The sequence below is a fragment of the Balaenoptera acutorostrata genome, chromosome 12, assembly GCF_949987535.1.
Source record: "Balaenoptera acutorostrata chromosome 12, mBalAcu1.1, whole genome shotgun sequence".
NCBI classification, from domain to species: domain Eukaryota; kingdom Metazoa; phylum Chordata; class Mammalia; order Artiodactyla; family Balaenopteridae; genus Balaenoptera; species Balaenoptera acutorostrata.
In genome coordinates, this window is record NC_080075.1 from 16,084,246 (window position 1) to 16,112,125 (window position 27,880).

General features: G+C 41.0%; 1 protein-coding gene across 1 annotated transcript in view; it reads right to left on the reverse strand.

Annotated features, from left to right (window-relative positions):
- Nucleotides 1-433: 433 nt before the first annotated feature.
- DNAH6 (dynein axonemal heavy chain 6) overlaps nt 434-27,880 on the reverse strand; it is a 304,153-nt gene continuing 276,706 nt past the window's right edge. Inside the window, exons 68-76 of the mRNA XM_057558258.1 lie at nt 24,515-24,634; nt 23,856-23,977; nt 15,889-16,018; nt 13,087-13,214; nt 9,465-9,650; nt 8,846-8,918; nt 7,879-8,030; nt 4,112-4,334; nt 434-537 (exon numbers count right to left, since the gene is read on the reverse strand). Of these exons, the coding sequence (XP_057414241.1) occupies nt 434-537; nt 4,112-4,334; nt 7,879-8,030; nt 8,846-8,918; nt 9,465-9,650; nt 13,087-13,214; nt 15,889-16,018; nt 23,856-23,977; nt 24,515-24,634 (1,238 nt within the window). The remainder of the gene's footprint in view (nt 538-4,111; nt 4,335-7,878; nt 8,031-8,845; nt 8,919-9,464; nt 9,651-13,086; nt 13,215-15,888; nt 16,019-23,855; nt 23,978-24,514; nt 24,635-27,880) is intronic.

Below are 27,880 nucleotides of genomic sequence, written 5' to 3' on the forward strand. Positions count from 1 at the left end.
TGGAAGAACCTAGGGCCACGAGACTGACGTGTACAGTGGGCCTTTCACATTAGCGTGAAGAGGAAGGAAGCCCATGTGGATGAGGAAGTGCTGAGGTCTGACTCGGCCCACCCCCTGTCCCAGCACCCCCCCCCCCCCCCCCCCCCCGCCACTCCTTACTGATGGGAAGCTGCCTCTTGCATGGGGGAGGGCAGCAGGCTTAAGAGGTGAGCGCTGAACCCACTGCTTTCACATCAGAGCTTGAATTACCACCAGAAAGAGAAACTCAAAACACTTTATTTTAGGTTATAAAAGAAAGAAAAGCCACACTCGCTACCTTTAAGCCAGATCAGAAGTAAACCTGTTTTGCTCGCATATAAATTACGCAGACTTTTCTCCCGCATCAGGAAAGATCTCTGGCCTGGTTCTTTTTAAGCACAGAGGTGGCACCTTTTCACTCATTTAGTTGGCAGAGCAAAGCCGATCCCTTGGCAATCCAGTAATCTTTGGACCGCTTGGAGGGTAAGAGGACGGTCACCACAAAGTTGGTTGAATGACCTAGTTAAGAATACAGGGAAAAAAGGGTTGTTACTTTAAAGAATAACCCCTTAATACAAAAATCACTGTACTGGGAGTTTAGACACCTGGGCTCCAGACCTGACTTTGCCTCTAAAGAAGAAGGGCAAATAATCCTCTACAGATTTCAGTTTTATGCTTTGTAAAATGAAGATGTTAGAACAAACGATCCTTTAGAACCTGTCCAGCTTAGACCTTGTATAACCTTATAAACTATGTTTCAAGTTCTCTGCAGTTTGTTTCAGGGAGCATTGGACTAGGCTTGAGGCCTGAGTTTTAATGGGATTCAGGGGATACAGTTGGTAGGTTGGGCATCCATCCATTTGTCCATCTGCTTGTCCATCCATCCATCCATCCATCCATCCATCCATCCATCCTTTGTTCCACCCAGTAGGTAGGCACTGGGGTCCTGAGATGACTAAGTGCAGTCACAGGTATGTCCCTCAGCTCTGGGACATCAGAAGTAAGAGGGCACTTTTACCGTTTCTTCACTGTGTGCCTGGGTGAGGGGGGCCAGGGCCAGGTTGAGAAGAAGAGGACCCTGCCCTCAGGATGGGAGTTGCTGTTTCTGGCCTTCACAGCAAACCCCATCGTGTGGAAGTCGGGGAAGGTGGTGGTGTCCCCAGCAGAGAATGCCTACATCTCCCCTTTCCTTGTCTTTGTATGTCGTTCCCTGCATTGTGCCTTGGCAGGTGCTCGAATGACATTTTATAGTACATATGCAGAATGTATATGTATAGTAACCATTAGTTTGAATTGACATTCAAATAAGGTCCATACCTTGCAACAGTGATATGTTGTTTAAATCTCTTTCAATTGGTAGGTTCCCCTCTGTTCCTTTTGCCGCCCCCTTGTAATATATTTGTTGAAACAACCAGGCTATTTCTCCTGTGAGGCTCCCCAGAGTCTGGCTCTTGTTGACAACATCCCTGTGGTGACTTTACACATGTTCCCCTATCCCTGCAAGGGCGGTTAGATCTAGAGGTGTGATCACATTCAGGGTTGAGTTTTTTTGGCAAGAATACTTCCTAGGTGGTGTGCACTTCCATCAGGAAGCGCCTTGTGTCTGGTTGTCTTTCTTTGTTGGAATGTCAGCAGCAGCTGATAATTATTACTTAGAGCCGTTATTGCATTAAGGTTAATAATTTTAAATTTTAGTGATGATTAAGTCTATAGAGTCCATCTGTGGTTTAATTTTTGTATGTGATAGGAGATAAGGATCTAAGTTTGGTATAACCAATTGTCCCAGGATCATTTGTGGAATAATATCCCTCTTCCTGATCAATTTTAAATGATGCTGGTATTATATGTCAAGTTCCCACATATGCACAGTGCATTTCTGGGCTCTCTCTCCAGTACATTGGATCTATTTATAGAATCTTGTGCCAGTGCAACGTCATTTTAATTACTACCTTTTCTTTGTTCCTTTTCCTGCAAACCACAGAGTTCCTGTTGGAATTTTAGCCAATAATAAGAAGACAAATGACTCTATTAAAAAATGGGCAAAAGATTGGAACAGACACTTCATCTGAGAAGATATAAATAAGCACCAGAAAAGATGGCTACTGTCATTAGTCATTAGGGAAATGCAAATTAAAACCACAAAGAGATGCCACTATATTCTATTATCTATCTATCTATCATCTATCTATCTATCTATCTATCTATCTATCTATCTATCTATTTATCATCTATCTATCTATCATCTATCATCTATCTATCATCTATCTATATCTATCTATCATCATCTACCTATCTGTCATTTATCATCTAAAATGAAAAGGACTGATTGTACTAAGTGGTGGTGAGGATGTGGAGGATCTGGAACCCTCATACACTGCTGGTGGGGATGTTAAGTGCTATGGCCACTTTGGAAAACATTTTGGCAGTTTCTTAAGAAGTTAAACATATACCTACTGCATGATTCAGTCATTCCATTCCTAGATAACTTATCCAAGACAAATAAAATTACATGTCCCTACAAAAACTTGTAAATACCATTATTAATTAAAAAAATACCTTTGAACACTTTTTTAGATTTGTCATAGGACTGGGAGATCATGTGACACGAATGTCTATTTTAGTTCTATCCTGTACGTTACCCTTAGAGAGCACCCTTTAACTGAATATTTTTTAGACAAATAAATATCATCAGTATCTATATTCTCCATTCAAATGAGAAAGATTTTTTAGTTCTTTCTTCCTGCCTTCCCTCCCATATTTCTGTCATCTGGAAATTTAGTTCCAAGTAATTATAAATTCATTTTTATGGTCAAACTATTAAAGATTTAACTGTGTGTGTGTGTGTGTTTTAAATAGAGGATCAGTGGTGATTAATTTAGAGCCTTTGTCCAAGACGATCTTTATTACAACTTTTCTTTCAGATGATAATTTGGTTGCACTTGCAATTCTGGTTCAAAGTTGTTTTTCCTCAGCCCTTTGAAGAAGTTTCTCTATTTTTATATGCACCGTGGATAATGAGACATGTCTGAAGTCAATCTGATTCTCATTTTCTGGAATTTTAGTTCCAGCATATTAATGCATTTTATCTCTTTGAGAATTTTCTTTATTTCTGATGATCTTAGATATCACTCTGATATATCTAGGTTTCTTTTAAAATTTGTTTATTTGTTCATTGTATATTTAAAAAAATTACCCCTACCACTTTGTGAGATCTCTCAGTCATCTGAGGACTCAACTGTTTCTTCAGTTCTGGGAAATTATCAGCCAGTTTTTCAAATATTATTGCCCTTCCATTTTCTCTCCTTTCTCCTTCCAGATTTCCTACTAGATAAATGTTGGTGATTTTGACTCCTTCCACAGTGTCACTTAAAAACATTGCATTGTGCTGTCTTTTGAGGGATTTGCTCAGCGCATTCTGTTGGCTCACTCTCTAGCTGTCTGCATTCAATTCTTCAGCTTATCTGTTGATATGGCTTTCTTTTTATCTGGTTCCTTTTTATCAGGGCTGTATCTCAGTTTCAGGTCTACTAAGAGTTCTCTTTTTGTAGCATGGCATTCCACTTATTTATTTTAACATCTCTTTTCTACGCTGAGTCTCAATGGATTTGGTCAGAGATAGATGTGTCTACTCAGTCCATCAGTTTTCAATTAGAAGGCACTGATCAATAAACTACTTTCTGGGACTTCCCTGGTGGTGCAGTGGTTTAGAATTCACCTTCCAATGAAGGGGATGCGGTTTCGATCCCTGGTTGGGGAACTAGATCCCACATGCATGCCGCACATAGGAGCCCACTGGCCTCAACTAAGGCCCGGCACAACCAAAATAAATAAATAAATTGAAAATACACACACAAAATAAACTATTTTCTACTCATTAGACTAATAGAAGCAAGCGTTGGCTTTATAACATTAATCTACACTCAGCATTAAAACAAATAGAATTTACAGCATTTATAAATTTGTGTGTTATAAGTGGTCTTATTTTAAGCCTGGCTAATTGCCCCAAGATCACCCTTTGTACATTACAGTTTAACATTTGGACTTTGATTGTAGTTTGCATTCAGTCATGATACTGATCTTAGATCATCCTCACCTGTGGTTGAGAGTGTACCTGCCCGGGCCCCTGTCTTATAAAGTGGGGAGTGGTAGAGTGCTGGGCTTGGCTCATAATTTTGTTGAGGCTCAAAATGCACCACAGGCAGCATTGGATTCATCTGTCCGGGCAGTGCGTCTTCTATCACCATCTCCTTATTGTCCCATCGAGAAGCATCCATGAATATCCCATGGACAAGAACACCATCCTCAGGAGAGGGCAACTGAAAGACACGCAGAAGTTCATAGGTGAGAAGAGGAGGAGGGGTCAGTTTTGTGGGCCACCTCCTAAGTCCTACATTCTCACTCAATTCTAAGAACCAATCCAGAGATTCTCTTATCATTCACATTTTAGCGAGGAGAATGCCAAGGCTCCAAAAGGTGAAATAATTTGCTTTTCAGTTTGTCACCAAATTTCATACTTTTCACACTCCCACAGGCTGTCCGGTAGGGGGTACCCCTGGGAAACCCACTGATGGGCTTCAGACTCTGATATCATGACGTTAGGATTTTCCCCTTCTCATGGGAAGTGGATGGACAAGAGGGCTGTGATTATCATCTGTTATTTTCAGCAAGGCCTTTCAAAGATCTGGGTGCCGTTCCAGAAGATAGGTTATATATTGGCAATGATATTTGCAGAGTGCCTATGGAAAGTTTTTTAAGAGAAATTTTGCAGGAGGCGGGACTTCCCTGGTGGGGCAGTGGTTAAGAATCTGCCTGCCAATGCAGGGGACATGGGCTCGATCCCTGGTCTGGGAAGATCCCGCATGCCTCGGAGCAACTAAGCCCGCGGGCCACAACTACTGAGCCCGTGTGCCACAAGTACTGAAGCCCGCGTGCCTGGAGCCCATGCTCCACAACAAGAGAAGCCACCACAATGAGAAGCACACGCACTGCAATGAAGAGTAGCCCCTGCTCGCCACAACTAGAGAAAGCCCGCAGGCAGCAACTTAGACCCAATGCAGCCAAAAATAAATAAATTGAAAAAAAAAAAAGGAAATTTTGCAGGAGAAAGAGAGACAGAGACAGAGACCCTGTCCCTCAATGTCCTGTGGTTAGATGTCACCACTGGTATACAATTTCTTCCAGCTGTGGGCTTCTGTGTATCCTTCCTCAAACATTGAGTGAATTTGGCCAGTTCTGGGGCCCTAGACCTTTGGATAACTGGAGCTTCACACCTGCAGGCAGAGGACCAAGCTGTGTGGTCATAAGTGATGTGTTTTATAGTGAATAAAAGGATGGTAAGCGCTTTTTGGTTGGACTTTACTACCTAGTGTCCTGTAGTTTGTCCCTCGCGTGCAGCGAGGTAGAGCAAGGCCTTCCTGTTTTGGGGGCTGCTCTATATGCTTGTGCAGGTTTGCCTGAGTAGAGGCTGAAACTGTCCTGCCATCCACTTGCCAAGCTGTGTGTAGGAGCCATCTGCACACACACAGAACGCGTGCCTTTTCCTAAATGGCACAAAGGCGACAATGGGCTGACGGTGGCCCTGCTGTTTGTAACAGAACTCAAGTCGTCCAACAGTCTCTCGCTGTGTCTTGCAGACATTTGCTGGGAGGACCAGGAGATGGGCTGACTATACAGTTTGCAGTCTCCACAGAAGGCAGGGACTCCCAGGCATCATCGTGGTTCACTGCACATGACCCACGTGGAGATGTGTGTAGACTGGGGCAGGCTGGAGGGACAGAGGCCCCGGCGGTCACTGTAAACATCTGTCCGTCAGAGTCAGTCTATGTGGCAGATGGAGCGTGCCAGGCACAGAGCAGGGCCAGCATCCAGGACGGACTGGATGAGGGCTTTTATGTGGGGTTGTCCTGCCCTCCTGCAGCCTCAATGAGTCCTGACCTGGGCCTGCGATGCTCTCCTGGCTAAGAAGTGTCTCAAAATAACAAGGAGTGCATCTTTCAATTGATTTTCCCCTACGTTTGCATGCAAATACTTTAGCATCAAAAAAATTCTGATGCTAAAACAAATTCCCTTAAAGACGTAAGCTCTTTCATTGTCATTTTAAGATACAGGCAATTAAGAGGCATGGGGTATTACAGTATTTCATAGAGTAATCCATGAATATGGGATCAATCTTGTCTTTGTGTGTTTTTGCTAATCAGAGCAAAGACTAGATCAAGCAGATCTGAGTGGAATGGATACTGATTAAGTTACCCAGGAGCAATTCCTACTAATACCATGACACTTTAAGGAAGGTTTAGTAAAAGCCACTTACCCCATCTACACTGACCGGCTAGTGAACACATTCTTGGCAAAAGCAATCTGGAGCAGATCTTTGATTTCACAGCACACATAGAAAATTACATTAATAAGGCCCACTGGGGTGGACAGGTGCTTTGAAGCAGAGGTTTCCCTGCCCCATCAATATCTCAGCACGTTGAAAGTGGGCAGCTCAGATGGGCAGTGGTGGCTCTCACCCCAGCTGTATACTGGAATATCCAGGGGAGCTTTAAAATACAATGATGACTGATATAATTGGGGTGATTTTGACGTAATTGGGTGTGGACTGAGCATCAGGATGTTTTTAAAGCTCCATAGGTGATTCTAACCTGCAGTCGAGGTTGAGATATTCTGGAGCAGGGGTTCTGAAACTCAAGTGGGCTAAGAACTCCCTGGAGGACTTGTTAAATAGATTTCTGGGTCCCAGCCCAGTTTCTGATTCAATCTGGAAAGGGTCCTTGGAATTTACATTTCTTTTTCTTTTTTAAATTGAAGTATAGTTGATTTACAAAGTTGTGTTAGTTTCAGGTATACAGCAGTGATTCAGTTAACATATATATGTATATGTCTACATATATATATATATATACGTATATACTTTTTCAGATTCTTTTCCCTTATAGGTTGTTACAAAATATTTAGTATAGTTCCTTGTGCTATACACTAGGTCCTTGTTGGTTATCTATTTTATATATAGTAGTATGTATATGTTAATCCCAACCTCCTAATTTATCCCTCCCCGCCTTCCCCCTTTGGTAACCATAAGTTTGCTTTCTAAATCTGTGAGTCTATTTCTGTTTTGTAAATAAGTTCATTTTTAATAAGTGCCCAGGTGATGCTGATGCTGCTGGTCTGCGGACCACATTTTGAGAACCTCTGCTCTAGAGGGAGTAAACTATGTAAGCAAAGAGTCTGAAGTTCTTCCTTAGTATTGATACATTCCTACTGGTTATGTGATGTAGTTATAGTTACATGATATATGAAGTTAGCATATCAATTCTGCTAGGAGGCAGCTGAATGAACGAGGCAGATAGGTTTAGCTTATGATAACAGTTATTTATTGTGGGCTCATTATGTGCTGGTCACATGACACCTGAAGTTTCAGTTACACTGCCCTACAGCTCTGAGGTTGGTGGCATGAGCCCCATTTTGCAGGTGTGAACACTGAGGTGCAGACATGTTAGTAATTGCTCTTGCAGACACAACTGGGGAGGGAGAAAGTCAGAATTTACTCAGGCCTGCCCAGTACTGAAACTCTGGTTTTTAACCTCTTGCCATATTGCCTCTGCATGAATGAGAAAGTTACTGTAGGTATCAACAGTATTGCTGTAAAATATATTTTTTACAGGTCAGACTAATTTAGGCAGTTCCCATCCGGTCACTGCTAATTGGGGAGCTTGTCTTGGGGTTGTGAGTCCCACCCTGCCCTCTCCCACTCCTGCAAATGGAAAGCGGGGTGGGGTGCGGCAGGGGAGATTGCCTGAGATACTGGATGACAGTGGGACGGAAGCTGCTGTGCTGTAACAACTGTCAGGGGGACAATACCTCCATGTCCATGGGCAGTTCTTGTCCAAACTGCACTGTCTTGGCAGCGTCTATAACTGTGGCTTGATCCCGATAGATAGGAATCATGTTGTACTTGAAACTCAGCTCATCTATAGGCAAATTATATTTCCGAGCATGATTTTGAAGAGTTCCTGTAAATATAAAAGCCAGAAACCTGGATTACTATTGCCCAAACACGGCCCCCACGTGCCTCAACCGGGATGCTCTAGCGTTAGAGAGCTTCCTCTCCATCCAGAGGACCCAACCATTAACATCTTACTCTGAATTAGTTGGGAGAGGTGGAGCCAAAGCATGTGCGAATTTTGGTCCTGGTTGGGAAGAGAGGGGAGGCCAAGTCTAAAGTGCACTGCTCTGCCAATGAGAGAGACAAGCCCGTGAGGGAGTTTCAGAGCCCAATCTCCCCAACTTTAGCATCTTGCTTAGCTTGTCTTGTATGGACTGTCTATAGGCTGTTTAGGAGGGACTCAGGATGAGACAGATGAAGGGCTGGGCTCATTAGCATCTAGGAGCCCAGAGACCTTGGTCCCCTCTGGGGTCCTGGGCAGAATCCCTGAGGGCCACTGGAGGGACAGTAAGAGTATTTTTTAGAGGGAAGGACGCTGCTCAGAGGTGGGGCCAGAGAAGGTGGAGAGCAGGTAGTGCCCTTGAGCATGGGTTACGTGGGGACTTGGGGTAGCTGTGTGCATTCACAGGGCAGCAGCACTTGCACTTGTAACCTGAGAGGAGTGAGCATTAGGTTGCTGGGGGAACGTCTGCTATTTCTGCCATCCTTTCCCCACCCCAGTGAGCGAGGAAGAGCAGGGCCTTGTTGGGCTGCCTTCTAATCAATAACCCCTTGGTTAAGCCATCAGCAGCCATGCCATTTTCAAAGTTCCTAGAAACCCGGCACAACTCATCACATATAATGATCTTTCCTATGGGATTTTTCTAGGGAAAGCACTGGTACCTGTTAGAAATCCTTGAGGAAAGAAGAAACCGGAGATCCAGAAGGACTTAGGCTGTCCTCTTTTGAGCCACAGCTGAAGGAGGAACATTACACCATAATGTACTTTTTTTTTTTTTCTGAGATAGAATTTGTCTTTTAAATCAAAGTCGTATTTTGGAGGGTGTCCAGAAAGCAGAATCTAAACCGGTCCTGAGTTATCACCAGCCCCATTCTTACTGCCTGCCCTGTCCCCCTTCCTCACCCGCCAGGCTGACCATAAACCCAGAACCTGGTTATTACAGAAGTTCTAGAAGGGGGAGAGGACAGCAAGGTCACACCTGGCCATTTGGACCCATGTCAGATTGGTTCTGTACCTTATGGTGAGGTCTCATGAACTAGATCTGAAACTCCAAAGATGGCCTGGAATTAAAATGGACTGTGGGGATAAGGGTCTAGGGCAAACTATACTATAATCTGCATAAGACTTTCAAACTGATGCTATTCTGGAAGGTTCTGTTTCTTTGGGTTCAGATGATCCCTCGATGGTTGTCAATATTTCAGTTAGCGAGGGCTTCCTAAGAACTTTAGGGCCAACCATGTCATCAAATTCATCAGACCACAAAGAAGTGAATTTTCTTACGTCCACAAATGCAGTCCTCAGAATAAGGTCTTTGACCCACGATCCTAGTGGCTTCAGGGATGGGTAGGCTGTGTTGGACCACAGAGAGGGAACCTGGTTGTTGAGGAAACTGTTATACACTTTTTCCATTTCTTCAGACATCACCACCAATCCAGCAATGGCTTTGCTGAGCGTATCTAGAGAGGTCTGAAAGAATAAAAAGGGGTTGGTGCCCTTCCCAGATGTAATTATCAGGTGGGAATGAAACTCGTTCATGGTAGCAGGTGTTGCCTTACGCTTAAGGGCCTGCTTGCTGGGTTCCATCCTCTCTGTAGACTATGTGCTGGATCAGACCCTCCAATCTGTCATGCATTTTTTTACATGTGACCAGAGGGGTGTAAGACCTGGTAGTGGAGGTGGTTCAGGCATAATAGCAGGATCCAGTGAAGTGATGAACGGAAGGTGGAGAGATGGCCCCCAAGTATTTTGAGAAAAGCCATCATCCAGCTCTTGTCCAGGCCAAAGGAAGAATGGGCCTGATGGTTAGTGATTTGGGAACCATGGACAGGGGGATAAGGATGTGGGAAGTACCTCTAACTCTGCCCAGGGGGAGCCTGCGGCTCCAGGAGTTATAGCAGAAAGGGGAGATTCTTAGATGAGACCAATCTTTCAGCTGATTCCAGAGAGCCTCCTTATACTGGAAACACTTTTTAAAGGTATGTCCCTTATCCTCCCCTCATCTCAACAAAAGACAGAGGCCGGCAGTAGTCCTGGGAGATGCTGGACTGACAGCAGTCATGGGAAGTACAGGGTAATATCCACCACATGGCTAAAGGTAAAGGAAGGCCATATAGATTTGTATGGCTCTCATGGGTTCCAGTTTTGTGACAACTACTGCCACACGTGGGGAAAATATTACAGGAAGATGTTAGAGACCAAATTTATGTTGATTAAAAAACGAAGTCCTAGGACCACATGCAGATAGCTCTAGAGACAAGCGACATGTGACAAAACAGGTCTAGTCATCCTTCCATTCCTTCACGGAGTTATTCCCCTCCTCCCAACTCTTTTCACAAGAGGCAGTGATAGACAAGAGGAGTTTTAAGTAGATATGCTCTTATGATCTGAGGAACCATTTGCAGCAGAGCTCAGGAAAAAGGCCCTCAGCCAGAGCCAAAACAACACTCCTTCTTAGACACCAAAAATGGAAAAAGGTAGCAGAAGACTTATCTAAGGTTCATGGAGAACACTTAAGTCAGAGAGCTGGAGGTGCCAGGCTGCTAGTGCCTTCCAAATCAGCGTAGACAGAGGTCACATTGCAACCAGTTCTGTCAGAGGAGGCAGTTAGCATGTAGTCATATTCAGTGGGAAGAGCGCACGTCAGAATGTTCTCCCTTATGGCTAGCGGCCTCGTCTCTCCCAGGACTTGCCCTGTCGCACAGTTCTGTAACCGTCTGGAGGAGAGTGAGCTCACCAAGATGACAGCCCGAGGCCCCGGATGCTCCCGCCCTCCCTTGGCCTTTCTTATCACTACCACCGTGAGGCCTTGCTGTTTGCTGGGTGAGGTGAAAGTGAGGCTGGGACAGAGCCAGGGCAAGGCAGGACAGGGCAGGGGTCAGGATAAGGGAGATCTCTGGTGCAGGCCCGGCATACAGTGGTGGCCACCACCCCTCCCTCCAATGGGAGTGCTTGGCTATGACTCCTGATTGCCTTGCAGGCTGCTTCTCCCAGGGCTCCTCTCTCTTCTACTTTTTTTAAAGGTGAATTCTTCCATTAGTGGTGGACACTATTGTTTGACCAGAAGAAGTGACCGCTTTGTTCCTGAGAGCCACATTTGTTCACTTGCATGTTCAAATATTCATGGAAGATTTAGGATGTGTCAGGCACTGGGGAAGCAAAGATGACTTATATACTTGTCTCCTTCTCTTCAAGTTCATTGTCTACTGGGGGAGCCATACTCATGGAGGAGTAATTACAAAACAAGGTGGTACATTGTACACAAATACAGTGATGGACACAGACACCTCAAGTGATGGAGCCCTGAGGAGGGGCCCCTCTCATCTGGTGGTGGAGGGAAGGGCTGGTGTTCCAGGAAGACTTTATGAGGAAGTGACGTTTGGACTTGTCCATCTTTAAGTGGGTGAAAGGCCATACATGATGTGGAGAAGCCAGAGATGAGCAGCACCCATCTCCTCTTCCTCCTCTGAACAACAGTATCCTCTTAGTTTTAGCTGGGCACAGAGCAATCCAATACAGATATTGGGACTACATTTCCCAGCCACCCTTGCAGCTGGGGTGTTGCCATGTGACCAAGCTTTGGTTAAAGGGATATAAGAAAAAATGACGTATGCAACTTCTGGGTTACATTTTTATGAGGAAGCTACTCTCCCTCGGCTCTCTTTTCCCTGTCCTAGTGGCTGGCAAAAGGGGACAGTTGGAACAGGCACCTTAGTCCCAGAGATGGAAGCTACCTGTTGAGACTGGAAGAGCCAGCCCTCCAGCTGAGATCCTTGGATGAGCTCACAAAGCAAGATTAACTACCTGTCCTAGACAGAGCTTTGTCTGGGCTCTTAACTGAGAGAGTGGTGAATTTCTATCCTGTTTTGGCCACTGTATTTGGGGATCTTTATCACAGCAGCTTCATCTATACCCTGATTCATTCAATGTAGAAGGTAATAAGCTCTGACCTGACTACCTGGCCTGCTGACACTGGTTTACCTAACCAGATGCCATAGGCCCAAGGTGATGACGTCACATATTCAGCTGACCCAGTGCCCCCCTAACCTACAAGCCTGGGTATTGCCAGACGACCAGAAATATGGAGACTTTGCTTTCCTAATAGGGAAGAGACGGTCTTTAAAAGATCTACCCTAGCTGCCGTTCCCAATCTTATCACTGAGCCTTGATTCTGTGCTAGGTATTTGGTTCCCTGCTTGGCAGTAGAACTTTTCCTGTTACTGCTCAATATTTGGTCTCTAATAGTTTCCCTTATTAAAGTTATGCACAGAGACAACAGGAAGTCCTGTAGCCAGCATTACAAAGTCAACGCCATTCAGAAAGTATTCCTGAGCATAAGGCAAAGGTCTAAATAGTTGTTCTTAAATTTTAGTTGCACTGACATCATCTGGGGGAGTTTATTTAAAATTCATATCCCCAGGAATTCCTCAAGGAATCCTAACTCCGTAGGTCTGAAGTGGAATCAGGGAATCTACATTTGAACCTGCAGCACAGTGGATCCTAATTTAGGTGTTTTGTGGCCTCCAGTTTAAGAAACTCTGGTTGTCATAGTCTTCATAAAGACTATGATATTAAAAGCAAACTAGCCATCAGGAACAAGCACTGAATCTCTCTTAACTGAGTGCTTAGGTCCCTGGTCAAATTCCTAATGAGTCAATGGTAATTCTAAGGGTGCAAGTTAGGATAATGAAGGATTTGTAATGCCACATAGTCACTAGGCCATTATTAGAGATAGGGAACACAGACTAGAGGAGGGTGAATTCAGGTTTAGACAAGTTGGGCTTGAAGGGCTGTTAGCATATCCAGATAGAAATGTTGAAGTGATGGGAATGGAAACCTCACATTGTTATACACTCTGCACAGAGCTTTGATACCAAATAGCAAGGATGGCAGTGAGCATGCGTACGTGTATTAGCCTCAGCAGATTGTTAAATCGGTCCACTTCTTGTCCAAGGACAGTGGTCAAGGAGTTAAGGCGTCCTTGAGGATCCTTGACAAAAAGGCTCTCAGAAGCGTTCTCCATCTCCAGAGTTTCTGAAACACACATGGCTGATTCATCAGATCAATTATTGTTGATTTCTCTCCTTATCACATTGCTATTGGAATGCACTTATCTTAACCTTTCTTAAAGCCAACTTCTCTTGTCCCTGGGGCCTAGGCTGAACGGGAGTCAGGCCGCTCGGACTTCAGTGGCAAGTGCTACCTGGTAGACAAGGGACATCCCTGAGACCAGAGGTACCAGGGGTCCTGAGTCGTCTCCTCTGCCTTGTGTGTATGCGGCGTATGTAAGCCTCGCTCTTCCCTACACACCCGTGTTGCATCTAGGAGAGGAGGGGTTGGGGGCAGGACACCCCCAAGAGAGGAGAGAGACAGCATTTATCCCAGGTTACTGAGTGTTGTTCAAAGGGACTGACTGGATTATGAAATGGGCCCACGTTTCAAGCTGGATCGAAAATTGTGCTCTTCTTTTTCCCTACAATCCACCCAGTGGAGGCTCATATAAGCTCTAAAAAATGAAGGGACTGCATTTTCCTTACATAGATGAGTAAAGTGTGAGAAAACAAGTGGCTCTGAGATATGTACATCAATTTCCTCTTAACCACTCACATTTTGGCTGCTGTAGAAAAATCACACAGCAGTGTGGGTAAGTGCAAGCTCTTGGGTCCACAGGGCTGCGGTTACATGCCCCCACTCTTCTCCTTTTGTCAGTCCCCTCGGGCTATTCCGAACCTAAGTTCTCTTGTTGAGCCAATTGCACCCCTGCCCCTCAGTCTCAGCAGATGGCATGGCTTATCATTTCACAGTAAAAGTACAAACTTTATGAAGCGTGGAGAGAAAAACCTCCTAGGTGTCAATGGAACTCTATGAAACAAGTATACTAACTTTCCATCCATCCATCCATCCATCCACCTTCATCCCTTTTTCCACCCAGTCCTCCATCTTATGTTTGTTAAAAATGCTTCCTAAAATAACCCAGTTGCTTCAATATCAACATAACTCTCTACTCAAGAAGAGAGTCTTTTGAGGGGCTGCTTTAGGAGGAACATAACTGACTTCTGAGGTCACACAGGTCCTTTCTTTTCTGGGGGCCTTAATAGTATTGGCAAGACTTAGTCTGTGTTACTGTGATGTAATAAGAAATATGTATTTTGATCTTTGTCCCCAGCTTCTGGCCAGAGCTCCTAAAACTGTTATAATTTCCTCATTGATAAGAGTGATAGGAGCATCATTTCTATAATTGTTGGGTTTTGACCCCAACTCCTGAAATAGCTCCTAAGTGATGAAGGTGAAAGGAGCATCTTTTGTTATTGATAACAAGCCCCTTTCAACCACACCTGAGTTTATGTTAATGAGATGACTCTTGGACCACCCCTAAAGATGAGGGGCTGGTTGTCAGGGGAAATAACCATGTGATTAGAGAGTTGGAACTTCTAGCTCTACTCTCTGACCTCCTGGGAGAGGGGAGGGGCTGGAGGTTAAGTTAATCACTAAAGGCCAGTGATTTAATCAATCATGCCTACGTAATGAAACTTCCATAAAAACCTAACTGAAGGGGTTTGGAGAGCTTCTGGGTTGGTGAATGCATCATGTACCAGGAGCGACAAAATTCCTGCCCTTGGGACTCTTCTGGACCTTGCCTTATGTACTTCTTTATCTTGCTGTTTATCTTTATCCTTTATTATATCATATAAAGTAATCTGGTAAATGTAAATAACCATTTCCCTGAGTTCTGTGAGTTGTTCTAGAAAATTACTGAACTCCAAAAGGGGGTTGTGGGAATCCTCGATTTACAGCTGGTTGGTCAGAAGTACAGGTCACAACCTGAGGACTTGTTGGCATCTGAAGTGGGGACAGTCTTGTGGGACTGAGCCCTTAAACTGTGGGGTCTGTGCCCACTCTGGATAAAGTCATAACTGAACTGTAGGACACCCAGCTGGTGTCCAGAGAGTTACTGCTTAATGTTGGGGGAAACCCATACACTTGATGCCAGAGTATTGTGAATAGAGACAGAAACACAGTTTACTTTTACAGTCACTAGTTTTTTTTTGTGCCTCATCTTTTTTTCCCCTATAATGACATTTCCAACCATGAACAATAGATTAAGACATCTAAATCTACAGTCACTCTAAGAAAAGTGTGAAAGTGGATCTCTGTGATCATTCAGGAAGATTCCCTAACTCACCAGAAAACAAAGTGAAATAATCTAGCCACTTCTCTTGTTGGAGAAAAAAAAAAAAAAAAAAAAAAAAGAAATGGATTCCAGAGCAGTTCTGTCCAATAGAATATTTTATGATGATGGAAATGTTCTCCATTTGCATTGTTCAGTATGGCAGCACTTAAAATGTGGCTAGTGCAACTGAGGAAATGAATTTTAAATTTAATTTAATTTAAAGTTTAAATAACCACATGTGACTAACGGCTACTGTCTCAGACAGTACAAGTCTAGAGATATTAGAAAACTCAGGAAGAAGTCTGGTTAAAGTTACATTGAGCTAGAAACCAACTTGTTCCTCATGCTTCTGGCAGTTAAGATGTCAAGGTGCTATAGGCTTCTCATCTATAAATGGAGAGCTCTACATCAGAAGAGCTCTCTATGTAAAGAAAAAATCTGCATAATAAGCAGATTTGGACACCTGCCTATCAGTCAGCTTTCTGAGTTTATTCCTAAAAGTCCCATTGTACATGTATGCTAGGAATTACTTACTACCTGGAACTCTGGTCCGGACAGAAGCAACGAGTTCTTGGACAATCTCATCGTTGCTCTTTCCCTCTCCACCAGAAGATGACCTTGGCTGAACCTCAAGTATGGTGTTGATTAAAGTGTTGGTCTCTTTGTACTGTAATGGTGAGAAGAGACAGAACAGTGAAGAACCAAATTCTCAAAAAAATAATTTTACAGCACACATAGTTTATTAGAGAAATAATGGCAGTGGCCAAAACCAAGGAAATTTTATTTTTTATATTGAAGATAGAGTTGGTAAAATGTGCTCATTGTAAATGATAGTGTTTAGTTCTCAAGTGTTATAGTTAAACATTTTTCTTTGAACAACAATGTGAATTTACTGAATGTCATTGAACTGTATACTTAAAATGGTTAAAATGATAAATTTCATGTTACATATGTTTTACCACAGTAAAAAATGGTTAAACAATTTTTGGCTAATTATTTAAAAGGCAGTTATGAAAGTGAGGAAGAAATAATGAGAATTCAGTTTTAGAACATAGTTTTATTTAAATAACATTTTCTCAAGGGAACCCTCCTATACTGTTGGTGGGAATGTAAGTTGGTGCAGCCACTATGGAAAACAGTGTGGAGGTTCCTCAGAAAACTCAAAAGAGAATTACCATATGATCCAGCAAACCCACTCCTGGGCACGTATCCAGACAAAACTATAATTCAAAAAGATACACGCACCCCTATGTTCATAGCAGCATTATTCACAAGAGCCAAGACACGAAAACAACCTAAATGTCCATTGACAAATGAATGGATAAAGAAGATGTGGTACATATATACAATGGAATACTACTCAGTCATAAAAAACACAAAATAATGCCATTTGCAGCAACATGGATGCAACTAGAGATTATCATACTAAGTGAAGTAAGTCAGAAAGAGAAAGACAAATACCATATGATATCACTTATATGTGGAATCTAAAATATGGCACAAATGAAACTATCTACAAAACAAAGAGACTCACAGACATAGAGAGCAGAGGGGGCGGGGGGTGAGGGAGGGAAGGACTGGGAGTTTGGGATTAGCAGATGTAAACTATTATATATAAGATGGATAAACATTGGATAAACAATGGATGGATAAACAAGGTCCTACTGTATAGTTCAGAGAACTAGATTCAATATCCTGTGATAAACCATAATGGGAAAGAATATTAAAAAAAAGAATGTCTCTATGTGTATAACTGAGTCACTTTGCTGTACAGCAGAGATGGGCACAACATTGTAGATTAGCTATACTTCAATTAAAAAAAAAAACATTTTCTCAATTAGAAAAGTATTATGGGGAATTCCCTGGCGGTCCAGTGGTTAGGACCCCATGCTTTCACTGCCGAGGGCATGGGTTCAATCCCTGGTTGGGGGACTAAGATCCCGCATGCCATGGGGTGCAGCCAAAAAAAAAAAAAAAAAAAAAAAGAGTTGTAGAATTTAGAAAAGTATTATAGCTTATTATTGAAAATTTAGAAAACACAGAAAAGTATAAAGAAAAATTATTAATGATCTTGCTTTTCAGAGATATTTATAACTTTAGTTTACCTCCCCCACCCCCTGGACATTTTCTGTATATATGTGCATATAGTTTTAAATATTGAGCCCATACAATTTATGTAGTATTTATTCTTTTTCAATTTCATGAACATTTTCTCACATCACTGAAAAATCTTCATGAGTCCTGTTTTAAGTGACTGATCCTCGGTGGTTTGAATGCACTATAATTAATATAGTTGTTTATTTACTTTTTGGATATTTCTATTATTTAGTTTTTTTTAGAACTCTGTGAATAGAATATCTATATATGAATTTCATCCACTATCATTTACATTCTTTAAATGATATATTACCAAAGGCATATTTTTAAACTGCGTATTATTACATTGATTTCTAACACTGTATCAATTTACACTCCCAACAACAGAGCATTAGAGGACCTGTCTTTCTGTCTTTGTAAGAATTGCTATCATTGCTTAAAAAATCCTTTCCAATTTGATGGGCAAAATAGTTTTTCATTGGTTTGCACTTCTTTGAGGATTAGTAGAGTTAAACATTTAAAAAATAAGTTCTTTGGCTATCTGTATTGTCTTTATAAATTATTTATATATTTTGTACATTTTTGATTTTTAGTGTTTATTACTATTGATTTATAGGAGATAATTCTATAATAAAGATAATTAACTATTTTCTATTTTTTTTCTTTGTGGTAAAATACACATAATATAAAATTTGCTATCTGCACTATTTTTAACCGTACAGTTCAGTGGTATTAAATACAATAATAATGTTGTCACCAACATTCATCTCCATAACTCTTTTCATCTTGGAAAACTGAAACTCTGTACCCATTAAACAATAACTCCTCATTTCCTTTTCTCGCAAGCCTCTAGCAACCACCATCCTAATTTCTGTCTCCAAAATTTTGTCTACTCTAAATACCTCATATAAATGTAATTATGCAGTATTTTTCTTTATGTGACTGGCTTATTTCACTCAGTGTCATGTCCTTAAGGTTCATCCATGTTGTGCAGAATTTCCTTCCTTTTGAAGACTAATAATATTCCGTTGTATGTATACACCATTTTTTTCCTATCCATTCATCCACTGATGGACACTTGGGTTGCTTCCATGTTTTAGCTATTGTGAATAATGCTGCTATGAACATGGGTGCGCAAATATCTGTTTTTGTCCCTGATTTCAATTCTTTTGTGTATATACCCAGAAGTGGAATTGCTGGATTATATGGTAAATCTAATTTTTTTTTTTTAAAGGAACTGCCATACTGTTTTCCACAGAGGCTGTACCATTTTACATTTCTCTTTGGAGGAATGTCTATTCAAGTCCTTTGCCCATTTTTGAATTGGGTTGTTTGTTGTTGAGTTTTAGGAGTTCTCTATATACTCTGGATATTAATCCCTTATCAGGTATATAATTTATGAATATTTCTCCCATTCTGTGGGTTGCCTTTCTCTCTGTTGAATTAAAATGAAAAAATTAAAATAAAAAAACTTTCATGAAGTCCAATTTGTCTGTTTTTTTCTTTTGTTATTTCTGCCTTTGGTGTCATATCCAAGAAATCATTGCTAAATCCAATGTCATGAAGCTTTTTGTCCTATGTTTTCTTCTAAGAGTTTTATATTTTTAGTTCTTTTTTTAAAAACGTCTTTATTGGAGTATAATTGCTTTACAATGGTGTGTTAGTTTCTGCTGTATAACAAAGTGAATCAGCTATACATAAACATATATCCCCATATCTCCTCCCTCTTGCGTCTCCCTCCCACCCTCCCTATCCCACCCCTCTAGGTGGACACGAACACCGAGCTGATCTCCCGGTACTATGTGGCTGCTTCCCACTAGCTATCTATTTTACATTTGGTAGTGTATATATGTCCATGTCACTCTCTCACTTCATCCCAGCTTACCCTTCCCCCTCCCCGTGTCCTCAAGTCCATTCTCTACGTCTGCATCTTTATTCCTCTCCTGCCCCTAGGTTCATCAGAACCTTTTTTTTTTTTTGGATTCCATATATATGTGTTAACATATGGTATTTGTTTTTCTCTTTCTGACTTACTTCACTCTGTATGACAGTCTCTAGGTCCATCCACTTCACTACAAATAACTCCATTTTGTTTCTTTTTATGGCTGAGTAATATTCCATTGTATATATGTACCACATCTTCTTTATCCATTCATCTGTCAATGGACACTTAGGTTGCTTCCATGTCTTGGCTGTTGTAAATAGAGCTGCAATGTACATTGGGGTACATGACTCTTTTTGAATTTTGGTTTTCTCAGGGTATATGCCTAGTAGTGGGATTGCTGGGTCATATGGTAGTTCTAATTTTAGTTTTTTAAGGAACCTCCATACTGTTCACCATAGTGGCTGTATCAATTTACATTCCCACCAACAGTGCAAGAGTGTTCCCTTTACTCCACACCCTCTCCAGCATTTATTGTTTGTAGATTTTTTGAAGATGGCCATTCTGACTTGTGTGAGGTGATACCTCATTGTAGTTTTGATTTGCATTTCTCTAATGATTAGTGATGTTGAGCATCCTTTCATGTGTTTCTTGGCAATCTGTATATCTTCTTTGGAGAAATGTCTATTTAGGTCTTCTGCCCATTTTTGGACTGGGTTGTTTGTTTTTTTGTTATTGAGCTGCATGAGCTGCTTGTATATTTTGGAGATTAATCCTTTGTCAGTTGTTTCATTTGCACATATTTTCTCCCATTCTGAGGGTTGTCTTTTTGTCTTGTTTATGGTTTCCTTTGCTGTGCAAAAGCTTTTAAGTTTCATTAGGTCCCACTTGTTTATTTTTGTTTTTATTTCCATTTCTTTAGAAGGTCAAAAAGGATCTTGCTGTGATGTATGTCATAGAGTGTTCTGCCTATGTTTTCCTCTAAGAGTTTTATAGTGTCTGGCCTTACATTTAGGTCTTTAAGCTATTTTGAGTTTATTTTTGTGTATGGTGTTTTAGTTCTTACATTAATGTCTTTGATCCATTTTGAGTTAATTTTTGTATATGGTGTTAGGTAAGGGTCCAACTTCATTCTTTTGCATGTGGATGTCCAGTTTTCCAAGTACTGTTTGTGGAAAAGACTGTCCTTTCCCCATTGAATGGTCTTGACACCCTTGTCAAAAATCATTTGACCATATATGTGAGGGTTTATTTCTGGACTTTCTATTCTACTTCATTGGTCTATATGTCTGTCTTTATGCAGTACAAGTGTTTTGATTACGTTAGTTTTATTGATTTCAAATTTTATCCTATCGTAGTTGGAGAAGATAATTTGTATGATATTTATCTTTTTAAAACTATTGATACTTAATTTGTGGTCTAACGTATGGTCTATTCTGGAAAGTGTCCCATGTGTGGACAGTTAACTTTTTCTGTTTTTGTTGTTGTTGTTGTTTGTTTGTTTCAAAGATGTTTCGCTTTGTCATTGTCTTTTAATTTTCTTATGACCTTTTGGATATACTCACATGCTCTGGCTCTTTCTAATGTGATTTATTTTTTCAATTGCTTTTTATGCATAGGAATTCCTTTTCCAAGGTCAGTTAAATATTCTCAATTGTTCTAGTTTTTTTTTTTTTTATTCAGAAACATGGTATCTTCTCATGTATATTTGCTGGAACCTCTTAGAGGTTTTCTTTATACCAGTCACAACACTCGTTATCCACTTACCTGAGAAAAGAGTTCAGAACCTGGGATTACAGATCTTGGTTGTAAAAATTATATTTTACATAATAGATCTTCTTTCAAACATTACTTTTGACATATTCATTAGGTCCTAAACACATATGCGACATTATTTACTTAATGTTATAGTTAAATAGTTTGGTTTCCTTGCTCAGTGCCAGTTGTTTAATATTATGACTTTTCCATTTTAGTTCTTGACTTCTTGGTTAGACAAAAGTCTTGAAACATTTAGTGCAGCCAGGCTCAATTTTCTTTACTAGTCTCTAGTACGCATCTATGTAAGTATAGTTTGCTGGTCTGAAGAAGGAATCAGTTGTATCTTTTGCATTGTCTCTGTTGATGGCAAGAGGAAGAATTGTCTAACTTAAACCAGCTAAAGCAAAGAGAAGGGATCTGTTGCCACATATAGCTGGGAAGAAGAGGACACAAGTCATGTGGGTTTCAGGCATGGATGGATCTAGCACTCTCTCTCTTGTGCATATTTGGTTGTTTCTCTCATTTTTTCCTATGGCAGATGACCTTCTTCCATTTGATAGGAAGAAGGGGTAGGGGGGTCAGGGATGAGGGCACAGAATGCTGCAGATATGCAGCATCGTAGCCAGTGATTCCAGAGGAAAGACATTTTCCTCCCTCCTACATCCTAGGATCTATATATCCTATAAAGGAATCTCATGCACCTAGTGTGTCCCTGCTCCTTGGACCAACTCCAGGGGCTGGGTGATGTTGTGCTGCCTTTGGCCAGGCCTGAGTTACATGCCCACCTTTGTGAAGGTAGAGAGTGGTTGGAAGTTTTACCAGAATCTAATGGAATGAGGAAGGGGAAATTTTCCCAAAGGAAAGAGGTGGGAGTAGGGGATGTACTGTACCAGAAAAATGAAGGAAGGGAGGCTGGGAAGAAAAACATAACTTGGGGCTCACTACATGCCTACTGTCTCATTCTCAGTCATTCTGAACCAATGAAAACACAAAAAACTACATTCCCAGGTATATACTGCCAAGAGTGTTACCCCACCCGAAAGTCCTGTGCTTCTCACGGGATGCAGTGAGTCTACAATTTCCACATTCCTCTCTCCCTTCTCTCACCTCCACACTCACCCACTCCAGAACAAACAGTCAGATGATTGAATATTAACACTAGGTTTGGCCACCTCTTTTTCCTCCTGAAAGTAGAATCAGGAAAAATAAGATATTCCAACTCTTCACTGAATAGCAAAGCAATTTTTAGGGCAGAGAACATGACATAGGTCATGTCATGTTCTCTGAGAACATGATCATTGAGAATTACTACTGTTGTTTTGCATGGATTCTTTGATATCTAGGCAGACCTTACCCTCTAATTTGTCTCTAACTTGTAGGGGCCAAATTTAAGTTGAAAAGAAAGGTGATTCCCTTCAGCTTCGTGAGCCAACCTAGTCTCCAACCTTTAGCGTATTCCAGGGCTCCAGGGACATACCTCTTTTCATGGTTTTGGCTCACCTAAAGATGCCAGACTATGACAGATAATAAAACTGGAAGGGTATGTAATGGCCCTGTCATGGGGGAGCCTTGATTGCCATGCTGAGGAGCTCGGACCACCCTTAGGTAATGGTGTGGCATCAGAGGGTCTTGGCGGAGTAAAATTGTCCAGTTTGCTCTTTGGACCTACTGCTGTGGTCTGCTACTGTCACCTTGATGAACTGTACTTTTATTTTTTAATTTAATTTAATTTTTAAATTATTTTTAAAAATTGAGATATAGTTGATGTACAATATTACATAAGTTACAGGTGTAAAACAGAGTGATTCACAATTTTTAAAGTTATACTCCATTTATAGTTATTATAAAACGTTAGCTATATTCCCTGTTGTACAATATATCCTTGTAGCTTATTTATTTTATATGTAGTAGCTTATACCTCTTAATTCCGTATCCCTGTTTTGCCCCTCCCCCCTTCCCTCTTTCCACTGGTAACCACTAGTTGATTCTCTATATCTGTGAGTCTGTTCCTGTTATGTTTTTTGTTGTATTCACCAGTTTGTTGTATTTTCTATTTTTATTTTTTTATTATTTTGGTCATGCCATGTGGCTTGTGGGATCTTAGCTCCCTGACCAGGGATTGAACCCAGGCCCTTGGCAGTGAAAGTGCAGAGTCCTAACCACTGGACTGCTGGGAAATTCCTGTTGTATTTTTTAGATTCCACATATAAGTTATGTCATACAGTATTTGTCTTTCTCTGTCTGACTTATTTCACTTAGCATAATGCTCTCCAAGTCCATCCATGTTGTTGCAATGGCAAAATTGATAAACTGTGCTTTTAAAGAACAGTGTTTTAATTTCTCTGCCTTGGATATTTGCTATTGTACTTTTATAACCTACTCATCTTGGGGGGGGTCCATAAATCTTTGTGAAATATGTTACAAATATGCCCAGCATGGAGGGAGAAGTGCAAAAGAAAAAGGACTGTCTGGATTATCATCCAAATCCCCGTGTTGCAGGAGACTAGCAGGTAGATTATGGACTAAGCAGAGGCTGGAAGGTGAGGGGGTGGCCAGTGACAAGAAGATGCATGACGATCTTAGGATTCCGTGAAGGATCCAGAGGGAACAGGCTAAACTGGAACCAGATGTTGAAGTCAAGGTGAAACATTTATTTTATTTTTTTATTTAAGAAGATTATAATTTACAGAACCAGTGAGGTGATTATTGATGTTTCAGGTTTATATACACAATATGAATATGTCTTTTAAGTTGAAAGGCCACATACCTGGAAAACTAGGTTGGCATTTTCATGCATTCCAAATATTTCTGGGTCATCTATCCAAGGCAGGTTTTCAATGTAGTCTTTAAACTCTTGTAGGCTGTCAGCCAAGGGTGCAAAATAGATACCTGTTATTGAAAACACAGAAGGCAATATGTCTCAAATAGATGAGCTTTGAGTACTGCTAGGTTTGGTGCTTCTTTGTCTGTTCAGATGGTGGCTATAATCAGCTGCCTCACAGAGAAACAGGGATGGTTTTTCCTTGCCTTCATCCCTGTGTCTAGTTTCTTTACCTTTTCTTGAAGCCTTTACATCTAATCAGTGTCCTAACCTTTCAGGGTGTTAACCTGCAGAACATTTCAAGATTCTGAGAACCCAGGGATGTGCTACTGAGAGGTGTGTTCTGAATTTATGGAACTTTGAAAACACACTTAGAATACAACCCATTTTAGAGCAGAAATAATTCAAAATGGTTATCATACAATAGATATTTTTGTACTCTTACAACCAAAGCCGTTTTGAAGGTGGTCAAGCATGAGGATGGGAGGGTGTGGGGTCTGGGTTGTGAGGACTGGACACAGACAGCTCCTGGATGGAAAACTGAGAGATGCTGTCAATGACTTCTTGGAAAAAGTTGTTTTCCATGATATTGAAAAGTCACTCACCTGATTCAGAATATTTATAATCCTCTTGTAATGTTTCAGGAGAAAAAAATCTTTTCAAAACAGTACGAAGGCATCTTTGATCCCAGGTATCTGTAACTCTACCACCATATGTAATTTCACCTGAAAAGAAGTTTGCGTTTAAAAACATTGTTTGCTTTTAATTGATATGCATACCCACATTCTAATAGGTTTATTTATTCACACATTTATTTGGTACTGAAAGTGGAAATAGCACATTGAGTTTCTTCTATTACCCCACCCCCAAAGATAATAAAAGTCTACTTTTAAAAAGCAGAAAAAAATCTAGTATATGTTCTCTCCCCTAATTATTTTGCTTTTCCCAAATAACTGAAACTAAAGCCAGTGAGATCTATTTACATATTTCTTTCTTCTTCCTGTTTCTTTTCTTCAAAAATATTGATTTTGGGTCTTATCCCATCATTGACTGTAGTATTCTAAAACAGACATACTTTCCATGAACCACTGCTTCTTTTGGGGGCCAATGAGCTAAATGAAACCAAAACATTAACAACAAGCCATTCAAACTCTATACATACCTTATAAATTATTGATATTAAGCCAAGGAAGAAAGATAGATCCAAAGTGAAAGAGACAACTTGCCTCACAGTAATTATGTTATGGGGAATTACAATTTGTTGGTATCCCATCTCTTTCCACAGAGCAATTATGCTCCATCGTTATCCCCAAGTTACAAGTAGGAAAGATATCTATTCTGCATTGGAATGATTGTACTGCTGGATGATATGATTCCTTGGAAAAATTCCAGACCCATTGCTACAATTCATTATTCACCTCTGTAGTGTTCCGAAGAGGATTTTACTTATGATACTGATATTGTCAACTTCTGAATCCTTTAAATGTTCATCCATTCTCATCTCCATCTCTTTCATTATGTCAAGAAGATTTTTAAAAAAATTCTTTTTCAAGCTGAGATGGTTGGTTGAGAGTAAGTTATTTGTGTTTGGAATCTCAGTAATTTATTTCTTCCAGGATAGCAACGTCCTGGCTTGCACCTATCTTCCCTCTCCTGTTGAGGCACTTCTGGTCAGTCTTACTGGCTCAGTCACTTAGAGTGAGGGGGTTGGGGAGTAAGTGCCAGAGCTGGTGGTCAAGTAACTGACTCCCTGTATTAGCAATTCTAAGAGGGAAGAAAGAGATGCTGCTGTACTTTCCTGAGAATACTCTTCAGTCACTCTCTGGGAAATCTTGCAACACGAAGTTGGGTTAAATCTTTGTGGTGGGTCCATCTAGCTTCAGACTAACTTGGATCCTGAGGGCTAGATGGGAATGTAAAGGTCAAGTTTCTTCAATTGCATCATGGTGTCTGGGAAAGGAGGGTGGCCGGGAAAACTCAGACTCCAATAATTAGTCAGTGGTGAGAGGAAAGAGTTGCCCTGAAGTGCATTATTCTAAAAAAATTTTCGGGGACTTTCCTGGCGATCCAGTGGTTAAGACTCCACGCTTCTACCGTAGAGGGCCCACATTTGATCCCTGGTTGAGAAACTAAGATCCCACATGCCGTGCGGCAGGGCCAAAAAATTTTTTTTTAAACAAAAATATTTATATTTTGAGAAGAAGCACAGAAATATTTGCCTTAAAAATCATCAGACTTTGTGATTCTGCGTCCAGATTTAGTGTTATGTTTTTCTTGGATCAAAGTGAGTAAACCAGGAACTCGAATAATTTGATTCAGGGTAGATGACACTTTTAGGCTTACTTTTAGGAAGGAGTCTTCTGGGTTTAGAAGACAGATGTTGGGAGGGGGCGTCTACCATTCACGTCCACCACCTGTCCTGGCCCAGGCATCACAGTTCCTGAGGGTCTTGTTGCAAATCCTGATGTGGTGTCTTCCCCTTCTCTTCCATTCTTATCCCTGTGGGCTGGCTCAGGGATGGCCCGACACAAACTGGATAGGCCTCAGGTTTGGCTCTGTCTTTGCCCACTTTGAGCTCAGAGCTGTCTCTTGGACTTAGGCATCGCTGTAGCTTACTCTATAAAATTTTAAGGACCGTTCCCCCTCCTCCAACCCCAAATACCTTCCCATATTTAAAGCCTCCTTAATCTTTCTCTGTTTATTCTCTCCTGTCTAGTCTCCCCCTTGGTGTTGCTGTATCCCCTTGTTCAATTCTTCATCTTGCTTTTGTTACAGCTTTATAAGTGGTTGCACCTGTTCCCAGCCTAAAAGACTATAATTGCCAACCATTGCTTATAAGGTAGAGCCCAAATTTATTAACAACACACACAGGCTTTCAAGATGTGACCGCAGATCACCTGTTTTTAGTTTTGTTGAAGATAAAGCTTTCCTCCATATACATCTCCTCTTTATACTCTGCTCTGGCACTCGTGAACTACTCACAGTGTCTACAGGCATGCCACATCCCGACACTGCTGGGCTTTACCATCGCTGTTCTCTCTGCCAGAGTTCTCTCCTGCCTCTTCTCTCCTGCTGAGCCCAACCCACCGTTCAGTGCCCCACTCAACCACTGCCTCCTTGGTGGAGCTTTCCCAGATTCCTCCAGGTAGCGTTATTTGCTCCTTCTGAATTCCCACAGCATTGTCCATACACTTCTATTTTGGTAATTGTCATACCATATTATAATTTATTTATTATCTCCACCCCATGAGTTTTTGGTAGGCAGGGGCTACATCATCTTTGTATTTCCAGCATTTAGCATAGTGGTACTAACCTGTATTTTCTGGATTAATCCATAAATGACTGCCTAAAATCCCACCACAAGTAAATATCATTGCCTGGATAAAGCATTGCCTTTTTTTCTCCTATTGTTTTTTTTTTTTTAAACATTTTTGATGAGCTACACCTTGAAAATCATGTCACTTAAAATTTACATGTATAATTGAATAGTTTTTAGTAAATTTACAAAGTTGTGTAACCATCACCATGACCTAATTTTAGAACATTTCTATCAACCCCCCAAATAAATCTTGTGCCCATTTGCAGTCACCGTCTATTTCTTATCCCCGGCCCCATGCAATCACTATCTTACTTACTGTCTGTATATTTGCTTTTTCTGGAAATTTCACATAAATGGAATATACAACATGTGATATTTTGTGTCTGGCTTCTTTTACTGAGCATAAAGTTTCTGAGGTTTATCCAAGTTGGAGCATGTATCAGTACTTTATTTCTTTTTTATGGGGGAGTAATATTACATTTGTAATATTGTATGGATAGACCTCACTTTATCATTTATTATTCATCAGTTGATAGACATTCATGTTTTTTCCACTTTTGGGGATTATGAATGATGCTGTTATGAACATTTCTGTACAAGTTTTGGTGTGGACATGAGTTTTAATTTTCCCTGGTATATAACTAGGAGTGGA